This window comes from Salvelinus namaycush, chromosome 34 (genome assembly GCF_016432855.1).
Source record: "Salvelinus namaycush isolate Seneca chromosome 34, SaNama_1.0, whole genome shotgun sequence".
Taxonomy (NCBI): Eukaryota; Metazoa; Chordata; class Actinopteri; order Salmoniformes; family Salmonidae; genus Salvelinus; species Salvelinus namaycush.
In genome coordinates this window covers 41582245-41607919 of record NC_052340.1, presented here as the reverse complement: position 1 = coordinate 41607919, position 25675 = coordinate 41582245, and the positions used below count along the sequence as shown (strand labels likewise).

At 42.5% G+C, this 25675-nt stretch overlaps 1 protein-coding gene across 1 annotated transcript; it reads left to right on the top strand.

Moving 5' to 3' along the window:
- Positions 1-681: 681 nt before the first annotated feature.
- On the top strand, positions 682-25496 carry LOC120028778 (transcriptional coactivator YAP1-like). The gene is made up of 3 exons (XM_038974018.1): positions 682-811; positions 19865-19977; positions 23878-25496. Exons 1-3 carry the CDS (start codon positions 711-713, stop codon positions 24111-24113), a joined length of 450 nt encoding a protein of 149 aa, XP_038829946.1. The 5' UTR covers positions 682-710; the 3' UTR covers positions 24114-25496.
- The last annotated feature ends 179 nt before the right edge of the window (positions 25497-25675 follow it).

Below are 25675 nucleotides of genomic sequence, written 5' to 3'. Positions count from 1 at the left end.
CTCAGATCCGTCTATAACCTAACCTGAATCCCAACTCAGATCCATGTCTATATAACCTAACCTGAATCCCAACTCAGATCCATGTCTATATAAACTAACCTGAATCCCAACTCAGATCCATGTCTATATAAACTAACCTGAATCCCAACTGAGATCCATGTCTATATAAACTAACCTGAATCCCAACTCAGATCCATGTCTATATAAACTAACCTGAATCCCAACTCAGATCACTCAGGAATGTGTATGTGCTCCACTAACATGTGGAATGTGTATGTGCTCCACTAACATGTGGAATGTGTATGTGCTCCACTAACATGTGGAATGTGTATGTGCTCCACTAACATGTGGAATGTGTATGTGCTCCACTAACATGTGGAATGTGTATGTGTTCCACTAACATGTGGAATGTGTATGTGTTCCACTAACATGTGGAATGTGTATGTGCTCCACTAACATGTGGAATGTGTATGTTCTCCACTAACATGTGGAATGTGTATGTGTTCCACTAACATGTGGAATGTGTATGTGTTCCACTAACATGTGGAATGTGTATGTGTTCCACTAACATGTGGAATGTGTATGTGTTCCACTAACATGTGGAATGTGTATGTGCTCCACTAACATGTGGAATGTGTATGTGCTCCACTAACATGTGGAATGTGTGTGTGTTGAAGGAGCTTGCTCTGAGGAACCAACTGCCCACCAGTATGGAGCAGGATGGGGAACCCCCGAACCCCGTGTCGTCCCCTGGGATGGGCCAGGACGCCAGAATCATGACCACCAACAGCAATGACCCGTTCCTCAACAGGTACTCCTAATGAGCTTAGAGAAAGTGTTATAATATAACTATCATAACAACGACAGCTCCGTTCTTCAACAGGCCAGACTTTACCAATATTTTTTTATATTTATTTTACCTTTACCTGGGTTAACTGCCTTGTTCAGCGGTGGAACGACAGATTTTTACCTTGTCAGCTCGGGGATTCGATCCAGCAACCTTTCGGTTACTGGCCCAACGCTCTAACCAGTAGGCTACCTGCTGGTTACTGGACCAACGCTCTAACCACTAGGCTACCTGCTGGTTACTGGACCAACGCTCTAACCAGTAGGCTACCTGCCGCCCCAAAACACAGATGGGAAAAGTACATGACTCATGATTTGTGAAATAGTGTTTGAAGTATTAGTTACTTCAGAAAGTATTCAAACCCCTTGATTCCCAGTTCAAAATGGATGACATATTTGTTTTCTCTCCCATCTACACACAATGACAATAATGACATGTTTTTAGAAATGTTTGAAAAAAAAAATATTTAAAAAATACAGAAATATCTAATTTACAAATGTTTTCACACCCCTTTGTCAACACTTTGGCAGCGATTAAAGATGGGAGTCTTTCTCTGTAAGACTCGAAGAGGTTTCCACACATTTGCCCATTATTCTTAAAAAAATTATTCAAGCTCTGTCAAGTTGGTTGTTGATCATTACTAGACAGCCATTTTCAGGTCTTGCTGTAGATTTTCAAGTAGATTTAAGTCAAAACTGTAGCTTGGCCACTCAGGAACATTCACTGTCTTCTTGGTAAGCAACTCCAGTGTAGATATAGCATTGTGTTTTAGGTTATTGCTGAAAGGTGAATTCATCTCCCAGTGTCGATTTTGTTTTTACCCTGAAAAACTCCCCAGTCCTTAACGATTACAAGCATACCCATAACATGATGCAGCCACAACTATGCTTGAAATAATGCAGAGTGGTAATGTGTTGTATTGGATTTGACCCAAACATAACACTTTCCATTAAAGACAAAAATTACATTGCTTTGCCAGTATTACTTTAGTGCCTTGTAAGTATTCAGACCCCTTAACTTTTTCAACATTTTGTTACGTTACAGCCTTATTCTAAAATGGATTAAATAAATAAAAATCCTCAGCAGTCTACACACAAATGTTTACAAATGTCTAAAAAACAAACATAAATATCTTATTTACATAAGTATTCAGACCCTTTGCTATGAGACTCGATATTGAGCTCAGGTGCATCCTGTTTCCATTGATCATCCTTGACATGTTTCTACAACTTGATTGGACATGATTTGGAAAGGCACACACCTGTCGATATAAGGTCCCACAGTTGACAGTGCATGTCAAAGCAAAAACCAAGAGGTTGTAATGTGAATAAAGGGAAAAGGGCAATTTTTTTTGACATTTTTACTAATCTGGTAGAGAACCAGTTTGGATTTCAGTATAACTTTTGTATGACTGTAGTCTTTAGTGAGAGGTCTAATGCTTTAATATTTAATCATTTCTGCCCTCCAAATTCATATTCCTTATATAAATAGGCCCATTGAATTTTGTTTGGCATGCCATTCCAAATAAAATTGAATCTTTTTTTCTCATATAATTTAAAAAGCAGGTCGCTAGGTGTAGACACGGCCATAAGCAAATAGATAAACTGGGATATGACTAAAGAGTTAATCAGGGTAAACTGGGATATGACTAAAGAGTTAATCAGGGTAAACTGGGATATGACTAAAGAGTTAATCAGGGTAAACTGGGATATGACTAAAGAGTTAATCAGGGTAAACTGGGACATGACTAAAGAGTTAATCAGGGTAAACTGGGACATGACTAAAGAGTTAATCAGGGTAAACTGGGACATGACTAAAGAGTTAATCAGGGTAAACTGGGATATGACTAAAGAGTTAATCAGGGTAAACTGGGACATGACTAAAGAGTTAATCAGGGTAAACTGGGAAACGACTAAAGAGTTAATCAGGGTAAACTGGGACATGACTAAAGAGTTAATCAGGGTAAACTGGGATATGACTAAAGAGTTAATCAGGGTAAACTGGGACATGACTAAAGAGTTAATCAGGGTAAACTGGGAAACGACTAAAGAGTTAATCAGGGTAAACTGGGATATGACTAAAGAGTTAATCAGGGTAAACTGGGATATGACTAAAGAGTTAATCAGGGTAAACTGGGACATGACTAAAGAGTTAATCAGGGTAAACTGGGATTTGACTAAAGAGTTAATCAGGGTAAACTGGGATATGACTAAAGAGTTAATCAGGGTAAACCGGGACATGACTAAAGAGTTAATCAGGGTAGACTGGGATATGACTAAAGAGTTAATCAGGGTAAACTGGGATATGACTAAAGAGTTAATCAGGGTAAACTGGGACATGACTAAAGAGTTAATCAGGGTAAACTGGGATTTGACTAAAGAGTTAATCAGGGTAAACTGGGATATGACTAAAGAGTTAATCAGGGTAAACTGGGACATGACTAAAGAGTTAATCAGGTTAAACTGGGATATGACTAAAGAGTTAATCAGGGTAAACTGGGATATGACTAAAGAGTTAATCAGGGTAAACTGGGATATGACTAAAGATATTAAACCTCCTCCATGTATATCTCACTAGGTCAGGATATTAAACCTCCTCCATGTATATCTCACTAGGTCAGGATATTAAACCTCCTCCATGTATATCTCACTAGGTCAGGATATTAAACCTCCATGTATATTTCACTAGGTCAGGGTATTAAACCTCCATGTATATCTCACTATGTCAGGATATTAAACCTCCATGTATATCTAACTAGGTCAGGATATTAAACCTCCTCCATGTATATCACACTAGGTCAGGATATTAAACCTCTTCCATGTATATCTCACTAGGTCAGGGTATTAAACCTCCTCCATGTATATCTCACTAGGTCAGGATATTAAACCTCTTCCATGTATATCTCACTAGGTCAGGGTATTAAACCTCCTCCATGTATATCTCACTAGGTCAGGATATTAAACCTCCTCCATGTATATCTCACTAGGTCAGGGTATTAAACCTCCTCCATGTATATCTCACTAGGTCAGGATATTAAACCTCCTCCATGTATATCTCACTAGGTCAGGATATTAAACCTCCTCCATGTATATCTCACTAGATCAGGATATTAAACCTCCTCCATGTATATCTCACTAGGTCAGGATATTAAACCTCCTCCATGTATATCTCACTAGATCAGGATATTAAACCTCCTCCATGTATATCTCAGTAGGTCAGGACATTAAACCTCCTCCATGTATATCTCACTAGGTCAGGATATTAAACCTCCTCCATGTATATCTCACTAGGTCAGGATATTAAACCTCCTCTATGTATATCTCACTAGGTCAGGGTATTAAACCTCCTCCATGTATATCTCACTAGGTCAGGATATTAAACCTCCTCCATGTATATCTCACTAGATCAGGATATTAAACCTCCTCCATGTATATCTCACTAGATCAGGATATTAAACCTCCTCCATGTATATCTCACTATGTCAGGTTATTAAACCTCCTCCATGTATATCTCACTAGGTCAGGATATTAAACCTCCTCCATGTATATCTCACTAGGTCAGGATATTAAACCTCCTCCATGTATATCTCACTAGGTCAGGATATTAAACCTCCTCCATGTATATCTCACTAGGTCAGGATATTAAACCTCCTCCATGTATATCTCACTAGGTCAGGATATTAAACCTCCTCCATGTATATCTCACTAGGTCAGGATATTAAACCTCCTCCATGTATATCTCACTAGGTCAGGATATTAAACCTCCTCCATGTATATCTCACTAGGTCAGGATATTAAACCTCCTCCATGTATATCTCACTAGGTCAGGATATTAAACCTCCTCTGTGTATATCTCACTAGGTCAGGATATTAAACCTCCATGTATATCTCACTAGGGCAGGATATTAAACCTCCTCCATGTATATCTCACTAGGTCAGGATATTAAACCTCCTCCATGTATATCTCACTAGGTCAGGATATTAAACCTCCTCCATGTATATCTCACTAGGTCAGGATATTAAACCTCCATGTATATCTCACTAGGTCAGGATATTAAACCTCCTCCATGTATATCTCACTAGGTCAGGATATTAAACCTCCTCCATGTATATCTCACTAGGTCAGGGTATTAAACCTCCTCCATGTATATCTCACTAGGTCAGGGTATTTAACCTCCTCCATGTATATCTCACTAGGTCAGGGTATTAAACCTCCTCCATGTATATCTCACTAGGTCAGGGTATTGAACCTCCATGTATATCTCACTAGGTCAGGATATTAAACCTCCTCCATGTATATCTCACTAGGTCAGGGTATTAAACCTCCTCCATGTATATCTCACTAGGTCAGGATATTAAACCTCCATGTATATCTCACTAGGTCAGGATATTAAACCTCCTCCATGTATATCTCACTAGGTCAGGATATTAAACCTCCATGTATATCTCACTAGGTCAGGATATTAAACCTCCTCCATGTATATCTCACTAGGTCAGGATATTAAACCTCCTCCATGTATATCTCACTAGGTCAGGGTATTAAACCTCCTCCATGTATATCTCTCTAGGTCAGGATATTAAACCTCCTCCATGTATATCTCACTAGGTCAGGATATTAATCCTCCTCCATGTATATCTCACTAGGTAAGGATATTAAACCTCCTCCGTGTATATCTCACTAGGTCAGGATATTAATCCTCCTCCATGTATATCTCACTTGGTCAGGATATTAAACCTCCTCCGTGTATATCTCACTAGGTCAGGATATTAATCCTCCTCCATGTATATCTCACTTGGTCAGGATATTAAACCTCCTCCGTGTATATCTCACTAGGTCAGGATATTAATCCTCCTCCATGTATATCTCACTTGGTCAGGATATTAAACCTCCTCCGTGTATATCTCACTAGGTCAGGATATTAAACCTCCTCCATGTATATCTCACTAGGTGAGGATATTAAACCTCCTCCATGTATATCTCACTAGGTCAGGATATTAAACCTCCTCCATGTATATCTCACTAGGTCAGGGTATTAAACCTCCTCTATGTATATCTCACTAGGTCAGGATATTAAACCTCCTCCATGTATATCTCACTAGGTCAGGATATTAAACCTCCTCCATGTATATCTCACTAGGTCAGGATATTAAACCTCCATGTATATTTCACTAGGTCAGGGTATTAAACCTCCATGTATATCTCACTAGGTCAGGATATTAAACCTCCTCCATGTATATCTCACTAGGTCAGGATATTAAACCTCCATGTATATCTCACTAGGTCAGGATATTAAACCTCCTTTATATCTCACTAGGTCAGGATATTAAACCTCCTCCATGTATATCTCACTAGGTCAGGATATTAAACCTCCTCCATGTATATCTCACTAGGTCAGGATATTAAACCTACATGTATATCTCACTAGGTCAGGATATTAAACCTCCTCCATGTATACCTCACTATGTCAGGATATTAAACCTCCGCCATGTATATCTCACTAGGTCAGGGTATTAAACCTCCTCCATGTATATCTCACTAGGTCAGGATATTAAACCTCCTCCATGTATATCTCACTAGGTCAGGGTATTAAACTTCCTCCATGTATATCTCACTAGGTCAGGATATTAAACCTCCGCCATGTATATCTCACTAGGTCAGGGTATTAAACCTCCATGTATATCTCACTAGGGCAGGATATTAAACCTCCTCCATGTATATCTCACTAGGTCAGGATATTAAACCTCCTCTATGTATATCTCACTAGGTCAGGATATTAAACCTCCTCCATGTATATCTCACTAGGTCAGGATATTAAACCTCCTCCATGTATATCTCACTAGGTCAGGATATTAAACCTCCTCCATGTATATCTCACTAGGTCAGGATATTAAACCTCCATGTATATCTCACTAGGTCAGGATATTAAACCTCCTCCATGTATATCTCACTAGGTCAGGATATTAAACCTCCTCCATGTATATCTCACTAGGTCAGGGTATTAAACCTCCTCCATGTATATCTCACTTGGTCAGGATATTAAGCCTCCTACGTGTATATCTCACTAGGTCAGGATATTAAACCTCCTCCATGTATATCTCACTAGGTCAGGGTATTAAACCTCCTCCATGTATATCTCACTAGGTCAGGTTATTAAACCTCCTCCATGTATATCTCACTAGGTCAGGATATTAAACCTCCTCCATGTATATCTCACTAGGTCAGGTTATTAAACCTCCTCCATGTATATCTCACTAGGTCAGGATATTAAACCTCCTCCATGTATATCTCACTAGGTCAGGTTATTAAACCTCCTCCATGTATATCTCACTAGGTCAGGATATTAATCCTCCTCCATGTTTATCTCACTAGGTCAGGATATTAAACCTCCTCCATGTATATCTCACTAGGTCAGGATATTAAACCTCCTCCATGTATATCTCACTAGGTCAGGATATTAAACCTCCTCCATGTATATCTCACTAGGTCAGGATATTAAACCTCCTCCATGTATATCTCACTAGGTCAGGTTATTAAACCTCCTCCATGTATATCTCACTAGGTCAGGATATTAATCCTCCTCCATGTTTATCTCACTAGGTCAGGATATTAAACCTCCTCCATGTATATCTCACTAGGTCAGGATATTAAACCTCCTCCATGTATATCTCACTAGGTCAGGATATTAAACCTCCTCCATGTATATCTCACTAGGTCAGGATATTAAACCTCCTCCATGTATATCTCACTAGGTCAGGATATTAAACCTCCTCCATGTATATCTCACTAGGTCAGGATATTAAACCTCCTCCATGTATATCTCACTAGGTCAGGATATTAAACCTCCTCCATGTATATCTCACTAGGTCAGGATATTAAACCTCCTCCATGTATATCTCACTAGGTCAGGATATTAAACCTCCTCCATGTATATCTCACTAGGTCAGGATATTAAACCTCCTCCATGTATATCTCACTAGGTCAGGATATTAAACCTCCTCCATGTATATCTCACTAGGTCAGGGTATTAAACCTCCTCCATGTATATCTCACTAGGTCAGGATATTAAACCTCCTCCATGTATATCTCACTAGGTCAGGATATTAAACCTCCTCCATGTATATCTCACTAGGTCAGGATATTAAACCTCCTCCATGTATATCTCACTAGGTCAGGATATTAAACCTCCTCCATGTATATCTCACTAGGTCAGGATATTAAACCTCCTCCATGTATATCTCACTAGGTCAGGATATTAAACTTCCTCCATGTATATCTCACTAGAGCAGGATATTAAACCTCCTCCATGTATATCTCACTAGGTCAGGATCTTAAACCTCCTGTAACGATTCTCCTCTTCCTCTTCATCCGAAGAGGAGGAGCATGGATTGAACCAAAATGCAGCGTCGTGATATGACATGATTTATTAAAGTAAAGACGAAAAAACACGAAAACACTTTAACAAACTACAAAACAACAAACGATGTAGACGCACCTGAACATAAGAACTTACATGACACGAAGAACGCATGAAACAGGAACAGACTACATAAACCGAACGAACAAACAAACAAACCGAAACAGTCCCGTGTGGCGTAACATACACAGACACTGACACAGGAGACAACCACCCACAACCAACAATGTAAAAACACCTACCTTAATATGGCTCTCAATCAGAGGAAATGAAAACCACCTGCCTCTAATTGAGAACCATATCAGGTCACCCATTAACCAACATAGAAACACAAAACATAGACTGCCCACCAAAACTCACGTCCTGACCAACTAACACATACAAAACTAACAGAAAACAGGTCAGGAACGTGACATAACCCCCCCCTTAAGGTGCGAACTCCGGGCGCACCAGCACAAAGTCTAGGGGAGGGTCTGGGTGGGAATCTGACCACGGTGGTGGCTCAGGCTCTGGGCGAGGTCCCCACCCCACCATAGTCAATCCCAGCTTACGTCTCCCCCTTAGAATGACCACCCTCCTATTACACCCACTTAATTTACATGGTAACATCAAGATAAGGGGCAGCACCAGATAAGGTAGCACAGGACAGAGAGATAACTCAAGACAGAGAGGTAGGTCAGGATAGAGAGGTAGCTCAGGATAGAGGGGCAACTCCGGACTGAAGGGCAGCTCCGGACAGAGAGACAGCTCTGGACTGAGGGGCAGTTCTGGATTAATGACAGCTCTGGACGCTCATGGCTGGCTGACGGCTCTGGACGCTCATGGCTGGCTGACGGCTCTGGACGCTCATGGCTGGCTGACGGCTCTGGACGCTCATGGCTGGCTGACGGCTCTGGACGCTCATGGCTGGCTGACGGCTCTGGACGCTCATGGCTGGCTGACGGCTCTGGACGCTCATGTCTGGTTGGCGGCTCTGGCAGATCCTGTCTGGTTGGCGGCTCTGGCAGATCCTGTCTGGTTGGCGGCTCTGGCAGATCCTGTCTGGTTGGCGGCTCTGGCAGATCCTGTCTGGTTGGCGGCTCTGGCAGATCCTGACTGACGAATGGCTCTAGCGGCTCCTGACTGACTAACGGCTCTGACGGCTCGGGACAGACGGGCGGCTCTAATGGCTCGGGACAGACGGATGGCTCAGACGGCACTGGGCAGACGGATGGCTCAGATAGCGCTGGGGAGACGGATGGCTCAGATGTCGCTGGGGAGACGGATGGCTCAGATGGCGCTGGGGAGACGGATGGCTCAGATGGCGCTGGGGAGACGGATGGCTCAGATCGCGCTGGGGAGACGGATGGCTCAGATGGCGCTGGGGAGACGGATGGCTCAGATGGCGCTGGGGAGACGGATGGCTCTGGCCGGATGAGGCGCACTGTAGGCCTGGTGCGTGGTGCCGGAACTGGAGGCACCGGGCTAAGGACACGCACCTTCAGGCTAGTGCGGGGAGCAGGGACAGGGCACACTGACCTCTCGAAGCGCACTGTAGGCCTGGTGCGTGGTACCGGCACTGGTGGTACCGGGCTAAGGGCACGCACCTCAGGGCGAGTGCGGGGAGAAGGAACAGTGCGTAAAGGGCTCTGGAGACGCACAGGTGGCTTAGTGCGTGGTGCCGGAACTGGAGGCACTGGGCTGGAGACACGCACCATAGGGAGAGTGCGTGGAGGAGGAACAGGGCTCTGGAAACGCACTGGAAGCCTGGTGCGTGGTGTAGGCACTGGTGGTACTAGGCTGGGGCGGGAAGGTGGCGCCGGAAATACCGGACCGTGCAGGCGTACTGGCTCCCTTGAGCATTGAGCCTGCCCAACCTTACCTGGTTGAATACTCCCCGTCGCCCGACCAGTGCGGGGAGGTGGAATAACCCGCACCGGGCTATGTAGGCGAACCGGGGACACCATGCGTAAGGCTGGTGCCATGTAAGCCGGCCCGAGGAGACGCACTGGTGGCCAGATATGTAGAGCCGGCTTCATGGCACTTGGCTCAATGCTCAATCTAGCCCTACCAGTGCGGGGAGGTGGAATAACCCGCACCGGGCTATGCACACGTACAGGAGACACCGTGCGCTCTACTGCGTAACACGGTGTCTGCCCGTACTCCCGCTCTCCACGGTTAGCCTGAGAAGTGGGCGCAGGTCTCCTACCTGCCCTTGGCCCACTACCTCTTAGCCACCCCCCAATAAATTTTTGGGGTTTCTTCACGGGCTTCCGTGCTAGCCGCGTACCTTCATAACTCCGGTCTTGAGCTTGATTCTCCGGCTTCCAGCCACGTCTCCTTGCTGCCTCCTCATATCGCCGCCTCTCTGCCTCCAGCTCAGCTTTGGGACGGCAATATTCTCCCGGCGGTGCCCATGGACCTTTTCCGTCCAATATTTCCTCCCAACTCCAATAATCCTGTGTAGCAGGCCACTGCTCGAATTCACGCTGCTTGGTTCTGGTAAGGTGGGTGGTTCTGTAACGATTCTCCTCTTCCTCTTCATCCGAAGAGGAGGAGCATGGATTGAACCAAAATGCAGCGTCGTGATATGACATGATTTATTCAAGTAAAGACGAAAAAACACGAAAACACTTTAACAAACTACAAAACAACAAACGATGTAGACGCACCTGAACATAAGAACTTACATGACACGAAGAACGCATGAAACAGGAACAGACTACATAAACCGAACGAACGAACAAACAAACCGAAACAGTCCCGTGTGGCGTAACATACACAGACACTGACACAGGAGACAACCACCCACAACCAACAATGTAAAAACACCTACCTTAATATGGCTCTCAATCAGAGGAAATGAAAACCACCTGCCTCTAATTGAGAACCATATCAGGTCACCCATTAACCAACATAGAAACACAAAACATAGACTGCCCACCCAAACTCACGTCCTGACCAACTAACACATACAAAACTAACAGAAAACAGGTCAGGAACGTGACACCTCCTCCATGTATATCTCACTAGGTCAGGATAGTAAACCTCCTCCATGTATATCTCACTAGGTCAGGATATTAAACATCCCCCATGTATATCTCACTAGGTCAGGATATTAAACCTCCTCCATGTATATCTCACTAGGTCAGGATATTAAACCTCCTCCATGTATATCTCACTAGGTCAGGATATTAAACCTCCATGTATATCTCACTAGGTCAGGATATTAAACCTCCTCCATGTATATCTCACTAGGTCAGGGTATTGAATCTCCATGTATATCTCACTAGGTCAGGATATTAAACCTCCTCCATGTATATCTCACTAGGTCAGGATATTAAACCTCCTCCATGTATATCTCACTAGGTCAGGATATTAAACCTCCTCCATGTATATCTCACTAGGTCAGGATATTAAACCTCCTCCATGTATATCTCACTAGGTCAGGGTATTGAATCTCCATGTATATCTCACTAGGTCAGGGTATTAAACCTCCATGTATATCTCACTAGGTCAGGATATTAAACCTCCTCCATGTATATCTCACTAGGTCAGGATATTAAACCTCCTCCATGTATATCTCACTAGGTCAGGGTATTAAACCTCCTCTATGTATATCTCACTAGGTCAGGATATTAAACCTCCTCTATGTATATCTCACTAGGTCAGGATATTAAACCTCCTCTATGTATATCTCACTAGGTCAGGAGCTGGATCCTAGGGCCTCTGAGAGATTGGAACCCATCCTTAAAAAGAGTTCCGCCACCCACATAACAGAAGCAGATTAACTGCCACACGCATGTCCAGCGCCCTCACCTCCATTTTATTGTATATAGTTATTTAAAAGTATATATTAAAAGATCTTGTTTTTCTTCATTTATTTCCACGATTAATTAAATAATGCGCCTTAATTTTGGTAGTTCATGCGAAGGATTGTTACCTATAACCAGGATTGGTATTACAAAAATTACATCTTTAGCAAGCATTCACAATTATTGTGATTCATCCTTTATTTATCCCTAACATCATTACCTTATAGCAACAGATGTGGGAAACACACGCTGGTCCCCGTTGGGACCATTTCCCCCATCATCTCTGCAGTCAGACCTTTGATGATTTTGTGCCACCGGGGCCACAATAATGTTGCCAGCACTGCCACTGCCTGGGTGGGGGCCCCCCACCGGAATCCGGCTCTGCACAAGGTCATCAAGGTTCTCATTAGCAGCTTTGAGAATTGTCTTGTATATTATGCTCTCCCATCAGGGGGCTTTGACCAACCTTGTCAGACAGGCTCAGAACCACTGTAGGACCAACCCTGCCAGACAGGCTCAGAACCACTGTAGGACCAACCCTGCCAGACAGGTTCAGAACCACTGTAGGACCAACCCTGCCAGGCAGGTTCAGAACCACTGTAGGACCAACCCTGCCAGACAGGCTCAGAACCACTGTAGGACCAACCCTGCCAGGCAGGTTCAGAACCACTGTAGGACCAACCCTGCCAGGCAGGTTCAGAACCACTGTAGGACCAACCCTGCCAGGCAGGTTCAGAACCACTGTAGGACCAACCCTGCCAGGCAGGTTCAGAACCACTGTAGGACCAACCCTGCCAGACAGGCTCAGAACCACTGTAGGACCAACCCTGCCAGGCAGGTTCAGAACCACTGTAGGACCAACCCTGCCAGGCAGGTTCAGAACCACTGTAGGACCAACCCTGCCAGGCAGGTTCAGAACCACTGTAGGACCAACCCTGCCAGGCAGGTTCAGAACCACTGTTGGACCAACCCTGCCAGACAGGCTCAGAACCACTGTAGGACCAACCCTGCCAGACAGGCTCAGAACCACTGTAGGACCAACCCTGCCAGGCAGGTTCAGAACCACTGTAGGACCAACCCTGCCAGGCAGGTTCAGAACCACTGTAGGACCAACCCTGCCAGACAGGCTCAGAACCACTGTAGGACCAACCCTGCCAGGCAGGTTCAGAACCACTGTAGGACCAACCCTGCCAGACAGGTTCAGAACCACTGTAGGACCAACCCTGCCAGGCAGGTTCAGAACCACTGTTGGACCAACCCTGCCAGACAGGTTCAGAACCACTGTAGGACCAACCCTGTCAGACAGGCTCAGAACCACTGTAGGACCAACCCTGCCAGACAGGCTCAGAACCACTGTAGGACCAACCCTGCCAGGCAGGTTCAGAACCACTGTAGGACCAACCCTGCCAGACAGGCTCAGAACCACTGTAGGACCAACCCTGCCAGACAGGCTCAGAACCACTGTAGGACCAACCCTGCCAGGCAGGTTCAGAACCACTGTAGGACCAACCCTGCCAGGCAGGTTCAGAACCACTGTAGGACCAACCCTGCCAGACAGGCTCAGAACCACTGTAGGACCAACCCTGCCAGGCAGGTTCAGAACCACTGTAGGACCAACCCTGCCAGGCAGGTTCAGAACCACTGTAGGACCAACCCTGCCAGGCAGGTTCAGAACCACTGTAGGACCAACCCTGCCAGGCAGGTTCAGAACCACTGTTGGACCAACCCTGCCAGACAGGCTCCGAACCACTGTAGGACCAACCCTGCCAGACAGGCTCAGAACCACTGTAGGACCAACCCTGCCAGACAGGCTCAGAACCACTGTAGGACCAACCCTGCCAGACAGGTTCAGAACCACTGTAGGACCAACCCTGCCAGGCAGGTTCAGAACCACTGTAGGACCAACCCTGCCAGACAGGCTCAGAACCACTGTAGGACCAACCCTGCCAGGCAGGTTCAGAACCACTGTAGGACCAACCCTGCCAGACAGGTTCAGAACCACTGTAGGACCAACCCTGCCAGGCAGGTTCAGAACCACTGTTGGACCAACCCTGCCAGACAGGTTCAGAACCACTGTAGGACCAACCCTGCCAGGCAGGTTCAGAACCACTGTAGGACCAACCCTGCCAGGCATGTTCAGAACCACTGTAGGACCAACCCTGCCAGACAGGCTCAGAACCACTGTTGGACCAACCCTGTCAGACAGGTTCAGAACCACTGTTGGACCAACCCTGCCAGGCAGGTTCAGAACCACTGTTGGACCAACCCTGCCAGACAGGCTCAGAACCACTGTTGGACCAACCCTGTCAGACAGGTTCAGAACCACTGTTGGACCAACCCTGCCAGACAGGCTCAGAACCACTGTTGGACCAACCCTGCCAGGCAGGTTCAGAACCACTGTTGGACCAACCCTGCCAAGCAGGTTCAGAACCACTGTTGGACCAACCCTGCCAGACAGGCTCAGAACCACTGTTGGACCAACCCTGCCAGGCAGGTTCAGAACCACTGTTGGACCAAACCTGCCAGGCAGGTTCAGAACCACTGTTGGACCAACCCTGCAAGGCAGGTTCAGAACCACTGTTGGACCAACCCTGCCAGACAGGCTCAGAACCACTGTAGGACCAACCCTGCCAGACAGGCTCAGAACCACTGTAGGACCAACCCTGCCAGACAGGCTCAGAACCACTGTAGGACCAACCCTGCCAGGCAGGTTCAGAACCACTGTAGGACCAACCCTGCCAGGCAGGTTCAGAACCACTGTTGGACCAACCCTGCCAGACAGGCTCAGAACCACTGTAGGACCAAGCCTGCCAGGCAGGTTCAGAACCACTGTAGGACCAACCCTGCCAGGCAGGTTCAGAACCACTGTAGGACCAACCCTGCCAGACAGGCTCAGAACCACTGTAGGACCAACCCTGCCAGGCAGGTTCAGAACCACTGTAGGACCAACCCTGCCAGACAGGTTCAGAACCACTGTAGGACCAACCCTGCCAGGCAGGTTCAGAACCACTGTTGGACCAACCCTGCCAGACAGGTTCAGAACCACTGTAGGACCAACCCTGCCAGGCAGGTTCAGAACCACTGTAGGACCAACCCTGTCAGACAGGCTCAGAACCACTGTTGGACCAACCCTGTCAGACAGGTTCAGAACCACTGTTGGACCAACCCTGCCAGGCAGGTTCAGAACCACTGTTGGACCAACCCTGCCAGACAGGCTCAGAACCACTGTTGGACCAACCCTGTCAGACAGGTTCAGAACCACTGTTGGACCAACCCTGCCAGACAGGCTCAGAACCACTGTTGGACCAACCCTACCAGGCAGGTTCAGAACCACTGTTGGACCAACCCTGCCAAGCAGGTTCAGAACCACTGTTGGACCAACCCTGCCAGACAGGCTCAGAACCACTGTTGGACCAACCCTGCCAGGCAGGTTCAGAACCACTGTTGGACCAAACCTGCCAGGCAGGTTCAGAACCACTGTTGGACCAACCCTGCAAGGCAGGTTCACAACCACTGTTGGACCAACCCTGTCAGACAGGCTCAGAACCACTGTAGGACCAACCCTGCCAGGCAGGTTCAGAACCACTGTTGGACCAACCCTGTCAGGCAGGTTCAGAACCACTGTTGGACCAACCCTGTCAGACAGGTTCAGAACCACTGTTGGACCAACCCTGACAGGTTCAGAACCACTGTTGGACCAACCCTACCAGACAGGTTCAGAACCACTGTTGGACCAAGCCTGTCAGACAGGTTCAGAACCACTGTTGGACCAACCCTGACAGGTTCAGAACCACTGTTGGACCAACCCTACCAGACAGGTTCAGAACCACTGTTGGACCAACCCTGTCAGGCAGGTTCAGAACCACTGTTGGACCAACCCTGTCAGACAGGCTCAGAACCACTGTTGGACCAACCCTGTCAGACAGGCTCAGAACCTTGAGAGGGGTGGTGCTGCTTTAGCAGCTCTCTGACCACATTCATCTTTCTGTCTTGGCTGCAAATCGGCTAATTACAGTAGGCCTATAAAACAGATAAGGACTTCTCCTCAGTGTATAGGTCGCTCAGGTGGGTGACTAGGGCATAGGGTTGGAGACCGCTCCATCATGATAGGACAATAAATAAATAAACTATATTTATAATCTATTTTAAAATGTCTATCCCATATCTGCACAACATTGACAGCTCTCTCTTTCACAACTCCTGCTCACAGACACACAAGGGCTCTGGGATTTGCAACTATTTTCATTTTTAGCTCACTCAACTCCAGACTTTTCCAAACACAAAAACACACACCCCACCTTCCATCACAATACACCCACACACACCCACATACTGTGCCTTCTATGTCCTCTGTTTGCTGTGTTTGAATCCCTACCATGTTGATTCCTACCTCATTTTAGGCTTTTAACTACTTTTGTGTTTCAGTTCCTTGTATTTGAAGAGGTATTATTTCAATAATGATCCTTTCTTCTGATGCTGTCTTTCATCTATTTATAAATACTTTGAATAGAAAGTTGAATACTAATTATTTTACAACATTCACTATCTTGAATGGTATCCTGTGTTTGTAGTGTATTTCTTTATCCTGGCAGCACGATGTGTAGTTTAAAGCAGGTTTAACATAACCTAATGTGACTAGCCTCTGGAGCCTCTAATTAAAGAGGACCAGGAACAACTCCGGGCTCTGGATCCTCTACATACAGAGGAGCAGGAACAACTCGGGGCTCTGGATCCTCTACATACAGAGGAGCAGGAACAACTCGGGGCTCTGGATCCTCTACATACAGAGGAGCAGGAACAACTCCGGGCTCTGGATCCTCTACATACAGAGGACCAGGAACAACTCCGGGCTCTGGATCCTCTACATACAGAGGACCAGGAACAACTCCGGGCTCTGGATCCTCTACATACAGAGGACCAGGAACAACTCCGGGCTCTGGATCCTCTACATACAGAAGAGCAGGAACAACTCCGGGCTCTGGATCCTCTACATACAGAGGACCAGGAACAACTCCGGGCTCTGGATCCTCTACATACAGAGGACCAGGAACAACCCTGGGCTCTAGAGTCTCTACTTAATAATTAGCAGGAACAACTCTGGGCTCTAGATCCTCTACTTAAAGAGCAGGAACAACCCTGGGCTCTAGATCCTCTACTTAAAGAGCAGGAACAACCCTGGACTCTAAAGCCTCTACTTAAAGAGCAGGAACAACCCTGGACTCTAGAACCTCTACTTAAAGAGCAGGAACAACCCTGGACTATAGATCCTCTAATTAAACAGCAGGAACAACCCTGGACTCTAGAACCTCTACTTAAAGAGCAGGAACAACCCTGGACTCTAGATCCTCTACTTAAAGAGCAGGAACAACCCTGGACTCTAGAGCCTCTAATTAAACAGCAGGAACAACCCTGGACTCTAAAGCCTCTACTTAAAGAGCAGGAACAACCCTGGACTCTAGAACCTCTACTTAAAGAGCAGGAACAACCCTGGACTCTAGAACCTCTACTTAAAGAGCAGGAACAACCCTGGACTCTAGATCCTCTACTTAAAGAGCAGGAACAACCCTGGACTCTAGATCCTCTAATTAAACAGCAGGAACAACCCTGGACTCTAGATCCTCTACTTAAAGAGCAGGAACAACCCTGGGCTCTAGAACCTCTAATTAAACAGCAGGAACAACCCTGGACTCTAAAGCCTCTACTTAAAGAGCAGGAACAACCCTGGACTCTAGAACCTCTAATTAAACAGCAGGAACAACCCTGGACTCTAGATCCTCTACTTAAAGAGCAGGAACAACCCTGGACTCTAGAGCCTCTACTTAAAGAGCAGGAACAACCCTGGACTCTAGATCCTCTACTTAAAGAGCAGGAACAACCCTGGACTCTAGATCCTCTACTTAAAGAGCAGGAACAACCCTGGACTCTAGAACCTCTACTCAAAGAGCAGGAACAACCCTGGACTCTAGATCCTCTAATTAAAGAGCAGGAACAACCCTGGACTCTAGAGCCTCTAATTAAACAGCAGGAACAACCCTGGTTTCTAGATCCTCTAATTAAACAGCAGGAACAACCCTGGACTCTAGATCCTCTAATTAAACAGCAGGAACAACCCTGGACTCTAGATCCTCTAATTAAACAGCAGGAACAACCCTGGTTTCTAGGTCCTCTAATTAAACAGCAGGAACAACCCTGGACTCTAGATCCTCTAATTAAACAGCAGGAACAACCCTGGACTCTAGATCCTCTAATTAAACAGCAGGAACAACCCTGGACTCTAAAGCCTCTACTTAAAGAGCAGGAACAACCCTGGACTCTAGAACCTCTACTTAAAGAGCAGGAACAACCCTGGACTCTAGATCCTCTACTTAAAGAATAGGCTGTTCCTTACAGCCAGCGAATGAGGGCACGACTGAATACACAACCAGCCAATGAGAGCTAAATGGATAGGGCAGCGAGCCAATGAGAGCCAGGCTGACTAGACAGCCAACCAATACCAAACAGCCCTTGTGAACGTGTGATTCGGGTCAGTAGACAGGTCCGTCTGGTGTCAATCCCCTGCCCCGGCTCAATCAAATCAAATCAAATGTATATATAAAGCCCTTCTTACATCAGCTGATGTCACAAAGTGCTGTACAGAAACACAGCCTAAAACCCCAAACAGCAAGCAATGCAGGTGTAGAAGCACGGTGGCTAGGAAAAACTCCCTAGAAAGGCCAAAACCTAGGAAGAAACCTAGAGAGGAACCAGGCTCTGAGGGGTGGCCAGTCCTCTTCTGGCTGTGCCGGGTGGAGATTATAACAGAACATGGCCAAGATGTTCAAATGTTCATAAATGACCAGCATGGTCAAATAATAATAATCACAGTAGTTGTCGAGGGTGCAGCATGTCAGCACTTCAGGAGTAAATGTCAGTTGGCTTTTCATAACCGATCATTAAGAGTATCTCTACCGCTCCTGCGGTCTCTAGAGAGTTGAAAACAGCAGGTCTGGGACAGGTAGCACGTCCGGTGAACAGGTCAGGGTTCCATAGCCGCAGGCAGAACAGTTGAAACTGGAGCAGCAGCACGGCCAGGTGGACTGGGGACAGCAAGGAGTCATCATGCTAGGTAGTCCTGAGGCATGGTCCTAGGGCTCAGGTCCTCCGAGAGAGAGAAAGAAAGAGAGAAAGAGAGAATTAGAGAGAGCATACTTAAATTCACACAGGACACCGGATAAGACAGGAGAAGTACTCCAGATATAACAAACTGACCCTAGCCCCCCGACACATAAACTACTGCAGCATAAATTCTAGAGGCTGAGATAGGAGGGGTCAGGAGACACTGTGGCCCCATCCGATGATACCCCCGGACAGGCCCAAACAGGAAGGATATAACCCCACCCACTTTGCCAAAGCACAGCCCCCTCACCACTAGAGGGATACCTTCAACCACCAACTTACCATCCTGAGACAAGGCCGAGTATAGCCCACAAAGATCTCCACCACGGCACATCCCAAGGGGGGCGCCAACCCAAACAGGAAGACCACGTCAGTGACTCAACCCACTCAAGTGACGCACCCCTCCTAGGGACGGCATGAAAGAGCACCCGTAAGCCAGTGACTCAGCCCCTGTAATAGGGTTAGAGGCAGAGAATCCCAGTGGAGAGAGGGGATGCCTCTCAATGCCCCTCCCCTCCCTGATCTCCTCTCCCCTCATCAGTCCTCCCTCTCTCTCTCTCAGCAGATTTCATTATAGATAATTACTGTAAGGTTTAACAGTAATTACATTATAAAATAATAACATTTGATGTGTCCTGTCTCTTGTGTCCACAGTGGGACCTACCACTCCAGGGACGAGAGCACAGACAGCGGTCTGAGTATGAGCAGCTACAGTGTCCCCCGTACCCCCGACGACTTCCTCAACAGTGTGGACGAGATGGACACAGGTGAGACATACTAGCTCCAGGTAGCAGCATGGACCTGATGTTGAGACGGTCTGGTATCAGTCAGTAGTATGGTTAGTATCTATTATATTCCAGGTAGCAGCATGGACCTGATGTTGAGACGCTCTGGTATCAGTCAGTAGTATGGTTAGTATCTATTATATTCCAGGTAGCAGCATGGACCTGATGTTGAGACGGTCTGGTATCAGTCAGTAGTATGGTTAGTATCTATTATATTCCAGGTAGCAGCATGGACCTGATGTTGAGACGCTCTGGTATCAGTCAGTAGTATGGTTAGTATCTATTATATTCCAGGTAGCAGCATGGACCTGATGTTGAGACGGTCTGGTATCAGTCAGTAGTATGGTTAGTATCTATTATATTCCAGGTAGCAGCATGGACCTGATGTTGAGACGCTCTGGTATCAGTCAGTATGTCTGATGATGTGATTAACTCTCAGTGTTGTCAATACACTTCCAGTGGTTTGTCAATAAGTTATTCAATGGACTGGGCTGTTATTTACCCAGGATCATTATGGGACAATATTAGGACATTACATCATAATACATTATAACAACAACATAATACATTATAACAACATCATAATACATTATAAAAACATCATAATACATTATAACAACATCTTAATACATTATAACATCATAAAACATTACATCATCATAATACATTATAAGAACATCATAATACATTATAACAACATCATAATACATTAGAACATAATACAATATAACATCATAGTACATTATAACAATATCATAATACATTATAACAACATCATAATACATTATAACAACATCATAATACATTATAACAACATCATAATACATTATAACAACATCATAATACATTATAACATAATACAATATAACATCATAGTACATTATAACAATATCATAATACATTATAACAATATCATAATACATTATAACAATATCATAATACATTGTAACAACATCATAATACATTATAACAACATCATAATACATTATAACAACATCATAATACATTATAACAACATAATACATTATAACATCATAATACATTATAACAACATCATAATACATTATAACAACATAATACATTATAACAATATCATAATACATTATAATAACATCATAGTACATTATAACAATATCATAATACATTATAACAACATAATACATTATAACAACGTCATAATACATTATAACAACATAATACATTATAACAATATCATAATACATTATAATAACATCATAATACATTATAACAACATAATACATTATAACAACATAATACATTATAACAACATCATAATACATTATAACAACATCATAATACATTATAACAACATCATAATACATTATAACAACATAATACATTATAACAACATAATACATTATAACAACAACATAATACATTATAACAACATCATAATACATTATAACAACATCATAATACATTATAACAACATAATACATTATAACAACATAATACATTATAACAACATAATACATTATAACAACAACATAATACATTATAACAACATAATACATTATAACAACATAATACATTATAACAACAACATAATACATTATAACAACATCATAATACATTATAACAACATTATAATACATTATAACAACATTATAATACATTATAATAACATTATAATACATTATAATAACATTATAATACATTATAATAACATCATAATACATTATAACAACATCATAATACATTATAACAACATAATACATTATAACAACATCATAATACATTATAACAATATCATAATACATTATAACAACATCATAGTACATTATAACAATATCATAATACATTATAACAACATCATAATACATTATAACAACATCATAATACATTATAACAACATAATACATTATAACATCATAATACATTATAACAACATCATAATACATTATAACAACATCATAATACATTATAACAACATCATAATACATTATAACAACATCATAATACATTATAACATCATAATACATTATAACAACATAATACATTAGAACATAATACATTATAACATCATAATACATTATAACAACATCATAATACATTAGAACATAATACAATATAACATCATAATACATTAGAACATAATACATTATAACATCATAATACATTAGAACATCATAAAACATTATAACAACATCATAATACATTATAATAACATCATAGTACATTATAATAACATCATAGTACATTATAATAACATCATAGTACATTATAACAACATCATAATACATTATAACAACATCATAATACATTATAATAACATCATAATACATTATAACAACATAATACATTATAACAACATAATACATTATAACAACATAATACATTATAACAACGTAATACATTATAATACATTATAACAACATCATAATACATTATAACAACATCATAATACATTATAACAACATCATAATACATTATAACAACATCATAATACATTATAACAACATCATAATACATTATAACATCATAATACATTATAACAACATCATAATACATTATAACAACATAATACATTATAACAACATCATAATACATTATAACAACATCATAATACATTATAACATCATAATACATTATAACAACATCATAATACATTATAACATCATAATACATTATAACATCATAATACATTATAACAACATCATAATACATTATAACATCATAATACATTATAACATCATAAAACATTAACAACATCATAATACATTATAACAACATCATAATACATTATAACAACATAAAACATTATAACAACATCATAATACATTATAACATCATAATACATTATAACATCATAATACATTATAACAACATCATAATACATTATAACAACATAATACATTATAACAACATCATAATACATTATAACAACATAAAACATTATAACAACATCATAATACATTATAACATCATAATACATTATAACATCATAATACATTATAACAACATCATAATACATTATAACAACATCATAATACATTATAACAACATCATAATACATTATAACATCATAAAACATTATAACAACATCATAATACATTATAACAACATCATAATACATTATAACAACATAAAACATTATAACAACATCATAATACATTATAACAACATAATACATTATAACATCATAATACATTATAACAACATCATAATACATTATAACAACATCATAATACATTATAACATCATAATACATTATAACAACATCATAATACATTATAACATCATAATACATTATAACATCATAAAACATTAACAACATCATAATACATTATAACAACATCATAATACATTATAACAACATAAAACATTATAACAACATCATAATACATTATAACATCATAATACATTATAACATCATAATACATTATAACAACATCATAATACATTATAACAACATAATACATTATAACAACATCATAATACATTATAACAACATCATAATACATTATAACAACATCATAATACATTATAACATCATAATACATTATAACATCATAATACATTATAACAACATCATAATACATTATAACATCATAATACATTATAACATCATAATACATTATAACAACATCATAATACATTATAACAACATCATAATACATTATAACAACATCATAATACATTATAACATCATAATACATTATAACATCATAATACATTATAACAACATCATAATACATTATAACATCATAATACATTATAACAACATCATAATACATTATAACATCATAATACATTATAACAACATCATAATACATTATAACATCATAATACATTATAACAACATCATAATGCTTCATAACTTTACATAACACATCCATATGGTTGTTTTGTCATAATCAGGGGACTCCCTGCCGGTCTCCATGGAAACACAGCCCGGTCGTTTCCCTGACTACCTGGACGCCATCCCGGGGACAGATGTAGACCTGGGCACGCTGGAGAACAAGAGCATGGCCATGGAGGGCGAAGAGCTAATGCCTAGTCTCCAGGAAGCATTGAGCTCCGACATCCTAGACGACATGGAGTCAGTTCTGGCGGCCACCAAGATGGACAAGGAGAGCTTCCTCACATGGTTATAGACCAAGCTGGATCTGGGCCTCATCACTGATAAATTGGAACTGCGCCTCATCACTGATAAGCTATAGTATACAACATCGGTTTACAAACTAGTTTTTGCTTCTTGACCCACCAATTGAGGTGGGTGTTTAGTCATGACCCACCACACGATTTGAGCAGTGGAACAACATGCTCTGACCCGCAGGTATATAGCAGAGAGGATCCTGGGATGAGCTCCTATGGGCTCTATAGGAGAGACAGAGCTTCGTACCCTGCTCTTCTCTCCTATAGTCTACACGTTCACCTGCTGCCTAGTCAAACTCTCAGACCAGTGAACGATGTGTAGTTGCCTTGATTAAAACAACAATCTGTTCCTCCTTCCTAGATATGAATAACATCTGTCATCGGGCAGCACACATGATAACATGGCCGACTGAGGCACTGCTATTCTGCTGTTTCTATGTCTTTATTTTTGTTGTCTGTGTCTTCAAGGCTGGCCTGTGAACACACAATTTATTCAAAAGTCCCCGAATCTTTTCACACGGCTGGAATTCTCAATCTGTCCATCGTCTTTACCTGGTGCAGGGCAGCTGCTTGTTTGTTTCTCCACCTTTACATCTAGGGTGTCTCACCTGCTGGCCGGCCGGCAAGGGGCTTGCTGCTCTCCTTCTCCCCCAACCCCCACGTCTGATCTGGGTGGCTGCCTGCCTGTAGTCCTCTCACCTCGGCCCCGGGCTTCCTGACAATAGCATTCAAGCATTGTATTATCCTGCCTTCTTTTATTTTTATTCATGTATTCTACATTGTTGTTTTAAATAGTTTTTTGTTTTTAAATGATGAGCCTGAGAAAACACAAAATGATGAAGTTGATTTGGAAGGTTAGTTTAGGTACGCTAGGTTAGAGCTTCACCCCAAATGGCACATATTCCTGACATAGTACACTACTATGGCCCCGGGTAGTAGTGCACCAGATAGGGTATAGGGTGCTATTTGGGACATAGCCTAGGTACACAAGATGGAGTCCCAGTTAGGACATGTTAGCCCTGTGTGGTGGTGATGGGGGATGGGCTGTTGCCTGGAGCCTGGGCCGGGGACCTCGTATACTATACTATACTCAGTGGTGGAGAAAGTACCCAATTGTCATACTTGATTAAAAAGTAAAGATACCTTGATAGAAAATGTCTCAAGTAAAAGGGAACGTCACCCAGTAAAATACTACTTGAGTAAAAGTGTAAAAGTATTTCATTTTAAATATACTTTAGTATCAAAAGTAAAAGTATAAATCACTTAAAAGTCCTTCCATTAAACAAACCAGACCTCACCATTTTCTTGTTTTTTTAATTTAGAAATAGCCAGGGGTACACGCCAACATAATTTACAAAAGAAGCATGCGTGTTTACTGAGTCCGCCAGATCAGAGGCAGTAGGAATGACCAGGGATGTTCTCTTGATAACTTTGGGAATTAGACTATTTTCCTGTCCTGCTTGTAAGGAGTGCTTTTGGGAGTCAGGGAAAATGTATGGAGTAAAAATTACACTATTTTATTTAGGAATGTAGTGAAGTAAAAGTATAAGTTGTCAAAAAT

Bases quoted from the DNA above. Each gene is read 5' to 3' on its own strand.
- LOC120028778 (XM_038974018.1), top strand. From the start codon at position 711: ATGGAGCAGGATGGGGAACCCCCGAACCCCGTGTCGTCCCCTGGGATG. The intron at 812-19,864 runs GTACTCCTAATG...TTGTGTCCACAG, and splicing joins AATGACCCGTTCCTCAACAG to TGGGACCTACCACTCCAGGG. The intron at 19,978-23,877 runs GTGAGACATACT...TGTCATAATCAG, and splicing joins TGTGGACGAGATGGACACAG to GGGACTCCCTGCCGGTCTCC.